The 15510-nt window shown below is 39.6% G+C and overlaps 1 protein-coding gene across 1 annotated transcript in view; it reads left to right on the forward strand.

Moving 5' to 3' along the window:
• LOC122794924 (probable ATP-dependent RNA helicase DDX60) overlaps positions 1-14305 on the forward strand; it is a 3096781-nt gene extending 3082476 nt beyond the window's left edge. Inside the window, exon 38 of the mRNA XM_044063517.1 lies at positions 13894-14305. Within this exon, the coding sequence (XP_043919452.1) occupies positions 13894-13999 (106 nt within the window). The 3' untranslated portion in view covers positions 14000-14305. The remainder of the gene's footprint in view (positions 1-13893) is intronic.
• The last annotated feature ends 1205 nt before the right edge of the window (positions 14306-15510 follow it).

A 15510-nucleotide genomic window follows, 5' to 3' on the forward strand; every position in this document is an offset into this window, starting at 1 on the left:
AATGTCATTGTGTTGAAGTAATAGGTATTGTCTTGTGTTTTTTTTATTTATTAAATATTTTTAAACCTTTCAACTGTGGCTGTTTTATGTAAAGGTAATTTAAGCTCCTAGATTACATTGCATGTATTCGGTGATACTGTCCAAGCCACTCCAATAGCTTTAGCCCTGGGTCACACTTACTATTTGGATAACAGTAATATTGCACAGTGAAATTAGTGGTTGGTGGCAGTGATTTCTACCTTATAGTCTGGAGAGAAGGGTGCATAGCTGGAGAATCTGTGCTAGCCTTCCCCAGGATTGTCTGTGTGTTTGTATATAACTGATATCTCAAAGTGTGTGTGTGTGAGCTACTTGGGCAGGGACATGAAGCACTGGTTGGACAGAGAGGGTGCTAGAGGTTTTGGCTTGACCACTAGGCTGAGATCTGTATGTACCCTATAGCTGTGCCAGTGGGGAGTCTTATTGGGCATCTGGATAGAAAGGGAGAAACCAGCCCCAGACTGACTGTGATCTCTGTGTGCACTTATGGAAAATTGTAGTTTACTGTGTGTGTACTTGTTATCCTTCCCAATGTGCATGCCCCTCAGTGGTGCTAGTGGTGAGGATTGAGGCTCCTTGATTACTGGACCAGTGCATGGGTGTCACACTAAAGATTTGTAAAATTGAATCATGATGTTTAAGTACAGCTTGTTATTTCTTTTTTTGGTAAGATAAAAATGTTGTAAAAGCATTTATACACCATTAGTGAGATAATGTGTTCATAGAACAGTCTGTTGTCTGCAAGTGTAATTAAGTCCTTATTACATTTTGTACAGATGATTGCAAATGGTTGTAACAAGCACTGACGGACATTGTTATTTCTTCCAAAGTTTATTACGACACACATCTTCATATTAGATTCAATAATATAAGAACTGCATCCTTTAACACATTATAGTCAGTGATTGAAGCCTTAAGCAATGGTAAAGCCTAAGTACCTCTGCTTGGATCCAGTGGGTTTACAACAGGCAGGCTAGACAACAAGAGCCAACCACAAATACCCACCATTCCCTGAGCTAAGAACCTAAAGCCATAGCACTAGATATCTCAGTGAACTCAATTCTTGTCATTTAGCAAATCCAGTAAAAATTAAGCACACACTACTGTTAATAAAAGGTTAGTACTAAGCTAACTGCCCTTGCGAACCATTTTAAGCCTAGCCAATTATCCCTTGTGAGGCTTAAACCTTGCACTTTGTGTTTGTAAGGCAAACACCTTAACCATTAGGCCACCAAATAAATTACACTAAACAGAATATACTTAGTACAACATAAATAATCTATCTGCAAGACAAAAGCATGATACTAGGACAATATAAACAGTTATAAAATTCCTTATAGATAAATTGCATAATTAAATATACTGCTAATAGCAGCTAAAGCATAGTAAGTCCATCTAGCAAAACTAAATAAGTAGTGCAGAATTGGTGGAAAAGTCATACCTGCAACTAAATATGGGTAAGTGACTGAGTGTAAAAATCCAGGTTCTGCTTTCCAAGACAGTGCAGGCAAGAAAAGCCTTCACTGAAAAATAACTGAGCCACAGCAGTATAATCTAGGAGTCCAATCTACCAAAACTGCTAAATTCACAAGGGTACTCAGCGTATTATAGACATGTGCTTTAGCTTTCCACAGGATGACACAACTGACTTGAGTAATATCAACTGGAGAAATGTCTAGGAACACTCTAGTCGCATCTCAGTTTAGTGTTGGCAAGAAGATGAAACCACAGTCAGTCCAGTAGACCCATCACAGGTCCGATCATAGTCCAATTCAAATGGCATAGTTATAGATGATCTACAGTCATCACCATAGCCAGATCTAGCACTTGGCTCCCTAGGCAGCTGCCTAGGCCTGGTGCTTGGTAGTGATCTCATCAGTGCTGAAAGTTACTGCAACTTTCTTTTTTCTGTGGCTGCTGCTGTTGCCTTATGGGTAACAGTTGCACAATGATGTTCATGGATAAAACAACAGGCCGGGTCTACAGCAATAAATATGTTATAAAGAAAAAATATCAGAGCCTCCGATCTGCTAGGATAACAGTGTAAGAAATGCCTCCACATATTTTTTTCCGGCTGTATTGTGTGTATCTAGTTGATCTGTCATTTCTTGCATGCACTCAACCATCCACATTGTTTTTCTTAACCTCTTCTGTTCCATTGATGGGTTGTGAGTGAGAACTAGTGACACCTGTCAAGTATATGCTGGTATTTTTTTCCCCTTTTATTGAACCTGACCGCTTAATAAAACAGAGATATTCCATGCATCTGTTTTTTTTTTTCTGTGTTGCATTTCTTTTATGCACTTGTTATTCAAAGATGACTTTCTTGAGTGACTGCAGGGAAAAGAATCTACCCGTGAAATCCTCCCAGTATGTCAGAAAAGATAGAGGAAGTGGATGGTGGATTTGCTCAGCTAAGTGAAAAGTCCCAAGTTGATCGACCCTAACTATATTGAAGCTAATGAAGAAAGTTAATTTTGAGAAAATGAGCACTATAATAGTATTTTTCACCATTATCTTTGAAAATGAAAGTTAAGGAAATAGTTTAAAATGAACTGGAACAGAAGGGGCTGGCTGTATTGATTAGTGTAGCGTACTAAAGTGGGAGGAGTCATATCACTCAGCTACCTGGTATTTTGCCGAAAATACTGAATTTGTTTCTGATAAAAGGTTCCCAGAGAACTCACTGTGGAGCCTTTAAATTAGGATTTTACTGCTTTGTTTTATTTATTTATTTGTTTTTTTGCCAATATAGTTGTGACTCAGATTAGTATTACCTATATACCTCAGATTAGTATTACCTATATATACAAGTGAATTATAGTTGCATAGTACATTACATAGTTTTTCCAAGACTTTCATGTTAGAACAAAGTGACACATGCCTGTCAACATAGCAGTGGGTGATTGAAGGACTGCAACTGAAATGTAACTGATTTTAGTAAAACATTTGGCACATGCCCACACAAAAGGTGAATATGCTAGTTAGATAAGCTTAGAATGTATTCTGTGGAGCTATCCAGAGTTAAAAAATTATCTGAGTGTTACAAAACAAAAGTCAGCAGTAAATAGGAACCACAGTGAAGAAATGTGTTACCAGTGGTGCATTATCATTTTTAGTTATGGTGGCATTCATCTTAAATTTTTACAGAACTGATATTTCAGAGATTTTGCAGATGACATAACCCTGCAACAATGTTGAAAATCACATTGAGGTACACAGGATAAGAAAGGGATAATCAGTGCAAAGAATTAGAGTAGAGCGTACTGTGATAACAAAAGCCCAGGTGAAATTCATGTGATAAAGTATGAGAAACCAACAGCAGCAAAAGAAAAATATATATATAACTCTTGTTATAATGATGTTATTTTCTCTGAAGCAGGCATTCATTGTTAGGCGGAAAGAAAGGGAAAGTGACTTAAACCTATACAGACAGAGACATTAAAAGAAGGAAATTTGAAGTTATTATTCCTCTATAACTGATGATTATTCACATCTGGATTACAGTGTATAGTTCTGGGGCCTGCCTATTTGCAAAGATATTGGCCGACTGGAAGCTGTTTGAAGAAAAGTAAAGTACAGCTGTGTAAGTTGAACGTACCGTAACAGTAGGTGTTTGAACATTCACTGCTGCAGTAGCCTTAGCTATATGGGTTATATCCTACCAAAGATCTAACAGCCAGCCAGCTTTCAAAGCTCCAGGGCACCTTCCACACACCCAAACTGTCAAGCAGCTTGAGGTGAGCTGACTAACAGACATGTTTGGGTATGGAGCTGTTCAGACCTTTCCTGCCAGAAGAGAGAGGAAGGCTGAGCTCTTAAAGGACAAAGCTAGGGATAACAAAAATATAGGTCCACACCCTGGCATAATAAAACACAGCAAAAAAAAAGGGCGGTAGGGGGAGGGAGCACCTACTGCAGCAGTACTCATTTGAACACCTGCTGTTATGGTAGTTTCAACTTACACTTCTGTACTATGTTCTTCTTATTAATTACATTTGGGAGGTGGAAGGACAAGGGTCCAGGAGCCCATGGAAAATGGTCCTAACAAAGCATGATCTAGACCTAGAGAGGGAATCTAGTTTATAGTGCTTTGTAAAGGTATGTACAGAGGACCAAGTAGTGTCTTCTAGAATGCTTCTAGAATCCAACCCTTTCCAAAAATCCATAGAAGAAGCTAAGGTCTTTGTAGAGTGGCCCTTGACCCAGACTGGAATAGATTTGTGATTGGTGAATATAACAAAAGGTAATAGCCTTAGACAACCACTTGGAAATAATCAGTTTTGACACCAGTTGCCCCTTCTTACCTTCACAAGAAATAAACAATTGATCCAATGATCTGAAAGATTTAGTTCTGTCAAGATAGTGCCAATGTTGCCTGTGGACATCCAAGGTATGGAGTATCCTTTCTCCCTCATTTTTAAGTTCAGGAAAGAAAATGGGGAGATCGATAGTTTGATTTAAAGTAAACTCAGATACCACTTTAAGCAAAAAAGGATTTGTTCTCAAAGAAGCCCTGTCCTTGTGGAAAATGGGGCAGGTTTACTCACCATAAGAGCGTACCCTTCTTGCAGAGGTTTGATCAATCAGGAAAACTGTTTTCCATCTCAAGAACCTCAAGTCAGCCAGATTAGCTGGTTCAAGTGGAGCAAGTGTTAGATTCTCTAACACAAAATTAAGATCCCAAGGAAGGGCCACTGGTTTACTTGAAGGCCTTTTATGCAAAACCCTTTCAAGAGCATTTTGACATGTGACTGCCTTGAAAGAGGAGGATCCATGGGCAGACTTGCTGAAATGACCGATAAATTAACCTCAATAGAGGAATAAGAAAGGCCGTAGGATAATAGCTCACACAAATATTGTAAAACCAGAGAACAACTAGCCCTGAATGGGTGCTGGTTATGTTGTTGGCACCAACTAGAAAACCTTTTACATTTGCTAATATAAGATTTTTTCTAGTAGCAGGCTTTCTTGTCTCAATTAGTACCTGCTGTATGTTCTCAAAAACGGGTGCCTAAAAGGAATTAAGGCCTTGCCCTCCAGGCAGTCAATTGAAGGTGATTGATGTTAGGATGTATCACACACCCGTTTTTGTGTAAGTTGATTCATTCTGTGAGGAAGCTTATTGTAGTTGCCCCTGGCCATTTCCAAAGAAGGAAGAACCATGGTCCCCTGGGCCAGAAGGGAGTCACCACAATGATCTTGGGGGATTCCTTCTCTATCTTTAGAGGTGCCTTGAATATTAGTGGAAAGGCTGTAAAGGCATACAGGAACATTCCTGTCCAAAAAAAGAAAATGTATCTGTCTTCCAGGTCTTTTTGCATGGAGTCCTGGAACAGAATTTTGCCAGTTGATTGTTCAGAGAGGAGACAAAGAGGTCTACTTAAGGAACTGTATACAGACGGATCAAATCTTGGAAGACCCCCAGATCTAGTTTTTATTCATGAGGGCTTGCCCTGGTCCTGCTTAGTTTGCCTGCTACACAGTTTTGTTTTGACAGAATGTAGGATGCCTGTAAACTGAGATTGTACTGTGCAGCTAAATCTCAAGCTAACAGGGCTAGTCTCCAAAGGGGATATGACCTGGTTCCCCCTTGCTTGTTGATGTACCACATCACTGTAGTATTGTCTGTAACCACTTAAAGAGGTCCCAGGGACTAAAGATGCTTAAGAGAATTGAGTACCTTGATCGGGGCAAGCATCTCCTTGATATTTATGTACTTGCATTTATCCTTGGTGTCTTACACACCCTGCACTTTTATCTCTCTTGATGCTGTACCCCAAGCAAGGTTTGAAGCATCTATACTGACTGATAGCTTTAGAGCAGGGAGGGAGAAGGGGGGAACTTGATTTAAGGATATCGTTTGTCACCACCAAGTGATTTCACTTCTGACAAACCCCAGTACTGGGATCTGAAAAGATAAAGGGTGTTGATGCTAGGACCAAAGCAATTTCAGATACTGCTGTATCTTTCTCATGCAGTCTTGCCAAGGGTATCATGAGAATGATAGATGCCTGAGACTCAAATCCTGAGGTATTCCCTCGCAGTGACTGAAATCTGAGTGGAAAAACTTTGAACTAGATCCAAATAAAGATCTATTGTTTCCTGTGGAAGAAAATCTCTTTGAACTGAGGTGTCTAGTTGACATCACAGGAACACAGTCCTGTGTGAGGGAGTGTGTGAGGGAGTCAAGAAAGACTTTCGAATGTTCTCTTTGAATCCTAGATTGTGCTAGAGATCTCTCACCCAAGGCAGAGATACCTGACATTTTGAAAAAGACTGTAAAGCTACGCAAGCCATCTAAATGTGGAAACTGTGGATACCCTGCAGCCTGCAGTGAGCTATAACTGTAACTAGACTCTGTGAACACTCTTAGTGCAGTGGATATTCCAAAGAGTAAGACAGAGAAATGGTAATGTGATCCAGACACACAGAACCTTAACAACCCCCTGATGTCTGGATGAATAGGAATATGATAATAAGCATCTGTTAAGTGTAGTGTTACCAGAAAACTTGAAAGGGGAAGAAGAGGCAGTAGGTTGTGAAGTAACATCATTTTGAATTTGTGAACTATCGCAAACAAGTTTAGGAAAGAAATATTCAGAACTGGTCTCCAAAAGTTTTCTTTCTTTGAAACTAGAAATATCCTTGAATAAAATTCCTTTTTCACATGGGAATGAAGAACTGGTTCTATCACTCCTTGGGACAGCACTTGATGAAGAAAAGGAGAAACCAAAACAGTCTGACCTGCAGGATGAGGCGTGACCCCCTGGAATGGAGGAATTTCCTCCCACTGCCATCTGTGACCCTGATGAATGATTTTCAGAACCCGTTTGTCTGAAACAGCCTGTTGCCATAGAGATAAATGGAAGAGAAAGAGGGCCTAGAAGGGGGGGGGTTCTCAAGGTGTCTTGAATAGTCATTCAGACTTGTTGGAGGGTCCTTGATTTGGGAGGTTTGAGAGTACTTTTTGGAACCTCTTTGTCACTTCTTAAACACCTGTTTACCTGAATTCCTCTGAAACTGTTTAGTCTGGAGGAAGTAAATCCATTGGGCAATTTGGAAAAGGAGGGCTGAAAAACCTAGTCAGTTTCATCACATGTTTTGATCACCTCTGCAGCAGAGGGGCCACACAGTTAATCTCTATCCAAGGCAGAATTTAAAATTCCATTTTTAACAGCATCTCTAAGGTTCTGGGAATACAGCCAAGCAAACCTCCTTAAAGGAGTACCGCACCCACAGACTCAAAAAATATGTTTAAAACATCATGGCATGATGTTTCCTACACTTTAACAGCACTCTGAGATGATTTACAGGATTTGAAATATTTTTATATGTAATTCTAGACTCTGACCACCTGGAGGCTGGCATACTGACGTGGTTTGGATAAATCAGGTTGCCATCCAGTATCCCAGAAATCATTGGTTTAAAAATGTTACATCATGTAGGCCTCCGTTTGCCTAAAGTTCCTGTCATTTCATAGATGTTGCATGCGTACAAAGTACTGAGTAAAATAGAACAGTGTAAGCAACATTCCCTGCTGCTGGATGACTACTTAAAACAGAAACAGTGCAAATGCCACAGAACACACTCAAAGTGCTGTTTACTGCTGCCTTTTTTTCTAATTTAGTTTAAACGGCACTAATTTGTGAGACAATGAATTCCAGTCCATTTACTTCTCCCCTCCCCCATAACACTTAGCTTCCCTAGCTGTCAAAGTCCTGAGGGTAATTTGTCCTGGTAATTCCATTGATTGGCAGATCTCAGCAGGGTGCTTGACTCATGTAATTTAATCTTTGCTCTAGCATTTCCTTTGTTAGAGGAGACATTTTTTGCTGCACTATAGCCATGGCCTTACTTGACTGCAGTCACATCCAGTAAGGTCTTGCACCAAGGAAATAAAGAATAAAACATTTATACTATTAACCAGTTTAGATACTTATTAATTTAAGTGTTAAGGTACCACTTCATGCTTCCACCTTGTTAAAAATTGAGATTTACATGTGCAACGTGTGTTGGTATGCAGTGTTTGCCTTCATATGTTTTTACTCCACTGGTTGGTTTGCAAAAAAAAAAATTTGCAGTGTCCCTGGATTTGTCTTTGTACATTGCTATATTTTCCCCTTCCTTTTTCTTGTGTCCAGAAGTCACTTATAACAAAGTGATAGGTTAGTACTAGGTTAACTGCCCTTGCAAGTCATTTTAAGCCTAGCCAATTATCCCTTGCGAGACTGAAACCCTGCACCTTGTGTTTGTAAAGCAAACACCTTAACCATTAGGCCATCCTCCCAACCACAATTTTTTATTGATTTTTTTTTAAATAAAGGACATCAAGGTTAACTTACCTTGAATCAGATAATGGATGCCACTGCAAAGAATCACTGTTGAAATATTTGTGCATGGATAAAATCCCTTACTAAATCTATTTGCCAGCCTCCAGTTCAATTGGTGCTATGGCTTTAACATACTGGTGCTCCTGCCTTCCAAATATCTCCACCATTACATACCAGTTTTGCAGTGTAGTAACCACCCAACATGCCAATACACCTTTAGCCATCAATATGCAGCTACTCCTGTTCATGTGAGTATGTGAATTCATTTTCAGACTTAAGGTGTGGAAGCTGCACTGAATAATTCTAGGTGCTTGTTCAGGTTTCATATGGTGCTTGCTTAGAGCTACTCTCATGTTAAGCCACTATGAATATGTTGCACTGCCACCTCTGATACCAGGGTAAAGTTTTAATCTTTCTATTCCCGCACTGCACACTAGCAGTATCTTGTGCAAATACAACAGAGAAGTATGCAAGTGATAACACCACCTAAGCATCATTTGCCGTGCAGAATGTACAAGTATGCATACCAAATTTCTGTGTTTCCAAACATCGGTGTTACTACACTACTACTGAATAAAATGAACAGCACTCAGGCTGGGGGAAGGACAAGGGAGCCATGACATCACCGAATGGGTGGGTCTTATTATTTTAGTTAGAATCAGATGACAGCTGTGGTGATGTCACTTTGGGGGAGGGAACTGACTAAAAAAAAAAAAGAAATGTACCAGTGGCCATAGCCGTGGAAGAAGTATCAACAAAGTCATATATACAATGCAAACACTGAGTAGTGACCTGTGCAGTAAAAGAAATCAAGTTATTTAAAGCAGATTTTTCTTCACAAGAAGAAACTGCAGATAACATATTCCTCATATTTTCACAATATGTCAAAATAAATTTTAAATATGAACCTGACAATTTATGATTCTGAAATTCAAAGTTGCAGAAGTATACACTTTTTTTCCCGATACCTATCAATAACTTTCCAGCCTTATTAGAAAAATTAGGATTGGAATTACCTAAGTGCTTAGTAGCAGAGGAGTCAGTTAAGGCTTTAGCTGCTAGATCAGATATGGAAATAGTATGTAAAGATTTAAAATACTTTATGCATGCTATCTGCCATTTTAGGGACAGCTGGCTAACTATCAGGAAAATTGCATACAGTAAGACACACACCATCTAAAGCAGACAAGACAGGAGGAAAGGGTGTAGGTTCTATAATAGCCTTCTGCAACAGCTGATAGTATTTTTTGAGGGACTGAAAAACTCAGTGTTCTCCCACTGAAAACACTGGGACATTCTAGCGGTAGTCTCAGAGAAAGAGAAAGCCCCTACAGGGAGAATCGGAAAAAGAGCTCTCCTCTGAGTCTGAATCAGAAATCTGAGGACAAACCTTGAATCTGTCCTTGCATCTTCCTGTTTAGATTCAGAATCTTGAATCTCTTCAGGAAGGTGGCATCCCTCTTTTTTTTACAGGGAAAATACTCTACAAGGTGGATCAATAGCCTGAATCAAACCCTGAGCCAGACCCAGTAAGCAATTGCTATCAAAAGAAATTTGAGGAGAGGTAGATGCTTGGTTTTCTGTTTCATCTCCCTTGCCCACTGAGGAGACCCCAGCAGCTGCAGAGGACATGGCTAACCCCGGTCCATAATGGCTATAGGTGCTACAACGGAAGGATCCAGATTAGAAGATGAGTAGTCTGAGGTACAACAAATGGCAACAGCAGAGTCACCCACCTCCAACTGAGGCAAATTACTAGTCTGCTGTGGTAGCAAAGGCTGTTTGCTTAACTTCTTCTTTTTGTGGTTGGAAGGACAGGCCATGAGAGTGACGATTTGTTCCATGGCCAAGCAAAAAATGGTGCCTCTGTCCTGGGGAAGACAAAGCAACAATGCCAGTAAAACTACCAGTCCACTGTAGCTAACTTTTTTTTTTTTTTTTTACAGAAAAACAATAAAAAACACTTCCAAACAGTATGGCAGCCCCACAACCTTAAAATAAACATAATTTCTTCACAGGAAAAAAAAAGTTGATCAGTAAGATAACACTATTTTTAAACTGACAGAAGCGAGTGTTACATTTAAAAGTGCATTACAGTCTTGAAACAATCTGTTAAAACACAGCACTCTTAGCTCTAAAATGACTATAACTTTCCTGAAGAGGAAAGTAATAAAACATCAGTAAAAAATAAGAAAATGGAAGTTTTTTTTTCACCAAAGGGAACATCTGCCCAGCTAAGGAAAGGCTGACTGCCGATCCTCAAAAGCCTCAGAGGAGTGCACTCTTCAGCAGCAGTAAAGCTCTGAAGGGCTTTGCACCCAAACTTGTCTTGTCAGCTCCCCTCAAACTGTTTGACAGTATGGGTATGTGGATGGTGACATGATACTTTGGAAGCTGCCCAGCTGTTATATCCTTGGCAGGATATAACCCATACAGCTAAGGCTACTGCAGCAATGATCAATATGAAGAACATTATACATGGTGCAGAGTCAACATCAGAAGATGTATGAGAAATTACTTTGTTAACTTAATTTGTAGTCATAGAGAATAAAGGGAGAGGAGATAGTACAGAAGCAACTTCAAATAAAAGGTCCGAAATATCAACATATGTTGGAAGAAACGTTACATAAAAATAAGTGAGCACAATGTAAAGGAAAAAAAAACAGTTGGCTGGTGTGAGGTGACATATTTTTACAAGAAGATTTTTAGATGCACATAACTCTTTGCAAAATATGTTACTGAATAAAAAAAATGAAATTTAAAACTTCATCAGAGAGTAAAATAATTGTAGTGGGCTGTAATAAGAAGTAATAAAATACTAAATATACAGAACCAGCTGATACTGCCAACATCCTGGCAGATAGGTTCAGTGCTAACTTCACCCCCCTCTCACCCCATAAAGGGCCCATCTCTATACTGGAAGAATGCAAAGTTCCTGTAATCACCCTGCACAGGTAAAAACTGTACTATCCAAAGCCAAGAACACAGCATCCATGGGACCTGACAACATCCCAAGCTGCGTTCTACATGAACTACAGAACGAACTGGCACCCAACCTAAGTACCATGTTCAGTCATAGCCTCACCTCAGGCTTTCTGCCCACTGAATGGCACACAGTGACGGTTATCCCATTCCACAAAGGGGGAGCCACCACAGACCCCAGGAACTACTGCCCCATTAGCCTGACGAGCCTGGTCTGCAAGGCTATGGAACATATCATCATGGAACTTATAAACAATGACATTGGTAATCTCCAAACTGTGGACCCCACCCAGTTCAGGTTTGTAAAAGGCAGATCATGTCTCCTAAACCTGATAGACTTCTTTGAAGCGGTCACCAAATCCGTAGATAAGGGTAAGGTGGTTCACACAGCCTATCTAGATCTCGCCAAGGCTTTTGACACCATCCCCCACTCTGGAATTATAGATAAACACACTAAACTAGGTATAAATCCCTATGTCACAAGATGGGTTGCCAAATGACTCACTGACAGAACCCACACTGTGAAAGTAGCAGACTCCAAATCCAACTTCAGACCAGTGCCAAGTGGAGTACCACAGGGTTCAGTCCTGGGTCCTCTCCTGTTTGATATCTACTTCTCAGAAGTACAGACTAACACAGAAGGTCTTTGGCTAATGAAGTTTGCAGATGATTGCAAGCTAGGAGCTATAATAGAAACTCCTAACAATGAGGACATCATACAAAAGGGCATCACTGAGACAGATGCCTGGTGTCAAAGCCATGGCCTCAAACTCAATGGCAAAAAATGCATTGTCATCCCTTTTGGTAAAAACTCTGTACCCATGAACTACCACATAGGCGGTAGTCTACTTAACACTGAAAGTGTGATAAGAGACCTTGGGACACAGGTGGACAGTAGTCCCACTTTTGATAATCACATCACCACAGTAGTCAGGAAATCTTTCTACGTGGCACACCTCATCACAAAAGGTTTCTCATCCAGGAAAAAAGAGGTAATTGTTCCCCTCTACTCATCACTCATTAGACCCATTATAGAGTACAATGCCCCATTTGGTACGTACCTCACAAGACATCTACAACAACTAGAAAGGCCACAGAAATACCTCACAAAGAGGATTACCGGCCTCAAACAAATGCCCTACACAGACTGTCTCAAAAAAACTCCAGCTTTACTCCGTCGCATATCGCTGACTCAGGGGCGATCTTTGCCTAACATACAAAGCTATGTGAAACCCAGATCTGTTGGACATGCTCCACATAAAGAAATCCCAATCCCTCCGAGCTACACGCTCTAGGGACCTAAACCTTGTCACCACAATAAACAGAATATGCTGGAGAGATAGATTCCTATTCCAGAGACTTCCCACACTCTGGAACAAACTACATATCTATATCAAACAAAGCTCCTCATTGGCAGTCTTCAAGAAAAACCTTGATGATTGGATGGGAGATAGGAAATTCACCCCGGGGATCACTGTGGCTCTGCTCGACAGGGGCACAGGAAAATAATTTTCTTGGGTGGTGAAAGCCAGGGTACCTTTTTGGCTAGGCTTATCTAGGTCCTAGGGCCAATAGCCTAGTACCTACCTATGAACATTAGCTGATAGAGAACTGCAGTATATCCATCAGTCCATTAGAATGTTAGGATAATGTGCAGACTTGGTGGGCCTTCCAGTCCTTACCAGTCAGTAAATTCTATATCTCTATATCTAAACAAGAAGAGTAGAAATACATATGGTACCTGATGAGGCTGTGAGACATTAAGAGCTTATACAAGGGATGAGAGCAGTGGCATAATCTGCTGAAGGTGTATCTTTTGCTGAACATATTTTATAGTGTTTAAAGTGTTCTACAAACCTTCCCCATGAAGATGTCAGATTTTTTTTATAGTAACTAAACATGATTGTTATCATCTAGTATAAATGATATAACTAAGTTTTGCAGTTCATTAAACTAACAAATAATAGTAACCTGAATACTTCTTATATATTATGCTTATAAATCTTGAAAAAAAATATATGAGTTTTGCCATTAGAACACATTGTCTAATCAAAACTATGTTATTTAATGGAAATGTGCACACGCTGTGATTTTCAGGCAAATCAGAAAACTACTGTTTATTCTGCAGGGTCACTGAAAGGCGGATTTATGACCAAAAAGGTGCAGTATAATCCTGGACTTGATTAAATTAACAACAAAGGTACAAAATGCAAAACCCATTGCATGGGGATAGTGGCAAGGGTTTGCCTGATTAAAATAAAAAGCTTTCATGATTTCTAGCTGCTTTAGTGTAAAGTGTATTTAAACATTTAAAGTTTGTGGAACTGTGTGGGAGCCATCTTCCTTCATATCAGTTAGTGCCTAACTGGTCTATGTTCATTTTAAAACAGGAAAACAGTGGCAGTTTCATCAAAATACAATTCATTGGACATTATTACATAAAATAATAACATTATCACCAAAATCCATGGGACTAAAGGTTTTGCAGTTCAAAAGTTGTATCATAATTAATGATGGCATTCTTTTCTTTCATTACTAGTACATCGCTGATGGAACTGTGTGAAGATGAAAATGACAATGTCGTGCTCGCATTCAAGGAACTGAATGAAAGCTACAAAGAAAAATTTGAGAAGACCTGGAATTAGAAACGTCAAGGCTAACAAACCTAAAATAAGTGAAACTGGGAGACAAAAGCTCACGCTTTAAGTGCTGTTGATCAGATTGCAGACTATGTACTTACTACACTCTGGAGACAAGCACCTGTATGCACACGTTACATGAAATATCAGTAGCTGTAACTTGCTTATGCTGCATGATAAATTAATGCCTTCTAGTCTTTACTGAAACATTTATTTCTTGTCATCATCAGGTTACAGAATGTAATTCACATTTGCTATTTATATGAGACAGTATATAGTGATTTGTATCAAGTAAACAAATATTGTAATATTGTCATGCTTCATACCTTTTCTATTCTAAGAACAGTCTGGCTTCTCGTACTTTGGTTTTCTTTTTTCTTCCTCCATTTCTAAGAATAGGTTAGCATCCTATGTTTTAACATTATCACTGCAAGCTAATATCCAGTACTATAGTATTTTTTTCCTTTCCGTGCCATTGGTCATGACATTGTGTGCTCTCTCACTTAAATACTAGGATTCCTGCTGTAAGTATCATCTCTGGGAACCTGCCCTGTGAAAAAGCTGTACATTTGAGCAGTAACCAAGTTTATTGTTACTCTGCGATGTAAACAAGTCTAACATTAAAAACCTAGCTGTATAACATAACCTGCTGAGGTAATTCTCAGATGAGTCCCTGCTCTGTGTTGGAAAGTGGCTGTGGCACCCCCCCCCCCCAGCTGATTAGTCCTTGCACTGTACGGACCAACTGCCTAAGTGGCCACACTGTCCATTCACTTGACCATTAGATTACACTGTTTAAACCAATTACTGCTTGCTCCTAGCTCCTTGTTCTCTGCATTCAACATGTAAAACACCAACCTCTGATGGGCTGTTCTGACATGTTAGTGACTGAGTACCAGTAGTTTCAATCATTGTTCAAGTGCAGGAACTGCTCTAAACAGACTGCTTTCTGTAAAAGGCATTTTCCCCACTATGTTCATCTTTAGACCCCTCCATTGCCTGAGTTTAGCTTTATACTACCTATGTCCATATATCATCTGTGACAACCAATTGCTATGCCTTCCCAAACTACATTAGTCCACCACAAAATCACTCTTTAATCTACTAACCTGTCCCCAACCTCCACCACTTCATTAGCATCATTCTTGTCACCTCTTTTCTTTTCCATACTGCTCTTCACTGTAATGAATTCTACTCACCCCCTCTCCGACAGCACCTCTAAGCAAATTCTTAACAACCCCCAAAATTCATGCCATCTATCTGTATTTCATCCCACCATTCTTTTTCCCCTAGTTTTGTCATAAAATTTAAAATGCTTCTACGGTACAGCAAAATGATACCTTTCATCCTAGCTTATTTTACAACTTACCACATCTCTCTAGTAAGCACTCACACATACAGCTCTAACTTAATCCATCTGTGCATTTACTATTTTATATACGTATGTATCTACAAGTATGTTTTATATCTACCTTAAGAAACGTGTTTACTAAGCATCCACTTACAAAGATCTTCAC

This window comes from Protopterus annectens, chromosome 2.part1 (assembly GCF_019279795.1).
Source record: "Protopterus annectens isolate FY-2018-M chromosome 2.part1, PAN1.0, whole genome shotgun sequence".
Lineage (NCBI taxonomy): Eukaryota > Metazoa > Chordata > Ceratodontiformes > Protopteridae > Protopterus > Protopterus annectens.